This window comes from Eurytemora carolleeae, unplaced genomic scaffold (genome assembly GCF_000591075.1).
Source record: "Eurytemora carolleeae unplaced genomic scaffold, Eaff_2.0 scaffold498, whole genome shotgun sequence".
Taxonomy (NCBI): Eukaryota; Metazoa; Arthropoda; class Copepoda; order Calanoida; family Temoridae; genus Eurytemora; species Eurytemora carolleeae.
This window is the reverse complement of record NW_019396396.1, coordinates 63,204-65,818: the sequence shown is the minus strand read 5'-3', so window position 1 is coordinate 65,818 and position 2,615 is coordinate 63,204. Positions and strand designations below refer to the sequence as shown.

General features: G+C 34.5%; 1 protein-coding gene across 1 annotated transcript in view; it reads right to left on the bottom strand.

Annotated features, from left to right (window-relative positions):
* The window catches only part of LOC111702398 (mitoferrin), a 7,393-nt gene continuing 4,778 nt past the window's right edge, over positions 1-2,615 (bottom strand). Inside the window, exons 8-11 of the mRNA XM_023474068.1 lie at positions 2,441-2,508; positions 1,197-1,287; positions 884-985; positions 1-440 (exon numbers count right to left, since the gene is read on the bottom strand). Of these exons, the coding sequence (XP_023329836.1) occupies positions 105-440; positions 884-985; positions 1,197-1,287; positions 2,441-2,508 (597 nt within the window). The 3' untranslated portion in view covers positions 1-104. The remainder of the gene's footprint in view (positions 441-883; positions 986-1,196; positions 1,288-2,440; positions 2,509-2,615) is intronic.

The window sequence follows — 2,615 nt, the reverse complement described above, 5'->3', positions numbered from 1 at the left end:
TAATTCAAAAATTTCCAACTCGGATGTAAATTAATGAAAAATGATTGATCTGATTTTCTGAAACCTGTTGATAACTGACCTGTATTCGACCTGAGCATATTCATCTAATCCCTCCTGATATGGGCGGAAAACTTAGACTCGGAATATTTGAGGGCGGAGTTAGGTTGCTCCGCCCATGTTTCAAGAGCGTGAATAGGGCGGGGAAGATCGGTAATTGTCTCCCACAGTCTATCCGAACCCTTTTCTGCACCAGGTTTTGATTTATCGCTGCCGCCGATTACACCGGTGGTACCGCCAACACCGCTAGATCTAATGTCGGCTAGAGTTTCGTACTTTTCCTCGATTGTCTGCTGCAAGGAGATTATATGCTTGAGAGACTCGTATGTGAACCAACAGATGGCGCTAGAGGGCGCTTGGAACAACACTCGCGCGCTCAAACCCTGTAAAATTTATTGATATTTATTATTTTAAAAAAAAAATCTACAAATGAGCAAGCATGAAACACAACTATGTACTAAATGGGGGGAGGGGTGATGATTTTGTAGGATTTGTGAAAAAATGAAAATTAGAACTTTTAACTGGCACGTTTTATATATTTTTGTTTGATTTAAAAAATATTTTTTTATGAGGGCTCATCATGGGTGTTTATTTTCTTGAAAAATATCCCCCATTTAAAAACATAATTCTTCACAATGTTCAGGGTTTCTTCGCTCAATTTGGGGAAATAAACGAGTTAAGTATCAATAAGGATGAAAAAACTTTTAAATCCAATTTTAAAGTGTTTTAATTTTTCCTGCCGATTCATCAAAAATCAAGCATAATAAAAGATACGGTGTTTTGGAAGTACTAATATTCATTTTTTGTCCCCGAGGTAATAAATAACCTTGAAAAATCCCGGGAAACCGGCAACTTTGTGAACAGTAGTTACAGCATTCCATCCTCCATCTATCCTAGTTGTCTTCAACTCCTTCAGCAACTGAGGTTCCTGAATAATAGAAATAAACATATTTCACTAATAAGATGATAATTTGAAGGTTTAAATTGGTAGAATCAAGGACTTAATATCATACATCAATCATTCCAACCCCCAACTCCCTTGTAGCTGATGGACAAGAACATACTATCCAACCTCCCTCATTCCTAACCCCTTCCTCGCCAGCTCCCCCTCCATACTCTCCAGGGACCTGTTTAACTACCTGTGTATTTAGAAGGGTTTTGCAAACATCTAAAGGATTTGTGATCGCAGCGGCAAGTGCTCCAGCAGTACAACCTGCTATCAAGTGAGCCCTAAATATTATATAAATAAGAAAAAAGAACATTATTTAAATAAAAAGTTTTAAATTTTTTTTTAATGGTTTCATTTTCTTTTTCAATCGAGAAAAAAGGGATGAAAAAGTCAACTAAATTAATTCAAATTATCATTTACCCATTCAAGAACCAATACTAATATATATATATATATATATATATATATCAGCTATGGCTGGCCAAGCGGCTGGACCAAATTGGCAGACATTTTTTCCCCGTTTTTTTTTTCAATAATACGCCTCTGTATACATTTTTTGTGCTCTTAAGATTCTATAACAGCATACACAGAGAACATTTCACAGTGCTTTACTGACAGTCTGGTCAAAAGGAATTTTCTTTTTAATAAATTCAGAGTATTTTGCCTCCATTGAAGAATGTATTAAGTATTAAGTAAGACGGAAGGAATTCAAGAGATTTTAATTTATAATTTTCTTTAACAATATTTTTGGTTCTGACTAGAATTTACCATTTTAAAAGTTTCTGTAGATAAATTACAAGGCCCACGGGAATGTTCTCATCATGGTTTTGAGAATCTAAGTTGAGTGGGTCCACTTTTAACGTATAAAATAGCAAAAATCGTAATTTACGATAAGGGGCGGGTAAACGGTGGGACTAAATATGACTCCTCTTGGTCATGCTTAGCATTTTAAATATAGGCTCAGTCAATCAATTAATCCCTTATCAGTCAAACTATTTCAAAAACAAAACCAAGTAAAGTAAATTATTCGATAAATTCAATACTACTAACTTATTAAAAAATTTCATTAATAGATCAACTGAGGCCGAATTTAATAAATTTGAGCCACGTATCAAATCCGCCAAAACCCGGTTTAAATTAAGCGCCGGCTTAAATCTTGAAACATTGCATACAGTTTTAAGTGAAACCAACCACATTTGAGCCGCGTCTCAAATTTAAGCTGCGGCTCAAATTCTTTAAATTCGGCCTCTGGTTGATTAATCCCAAAACAATCTGCCATAACAAATCAAATTAAATCTAATTAAATCAGATCATGGAAAGTGGACAAAAAAAGCCAACAAACTATTTCATGTGAATGGATGTACGTTAGGATCTATATATATTAAAGAATAAAACAAATACAAAATCGTTATCTTCTGTCTTAAAAAAACTTACTTTGGATCATACTTCCCCTCTGGATTTAGAAATTTCATAGTAGCCTCGTAAACTGCAAACTGGCACATCTTAATAGAAAACATAGTTAATGTGGTGAATATATTTCATAGTAGCCTCGTAAACTGCAAACTGGCACATCTTAATAGAAAACATAGTTAATGTGGTGAATATATTT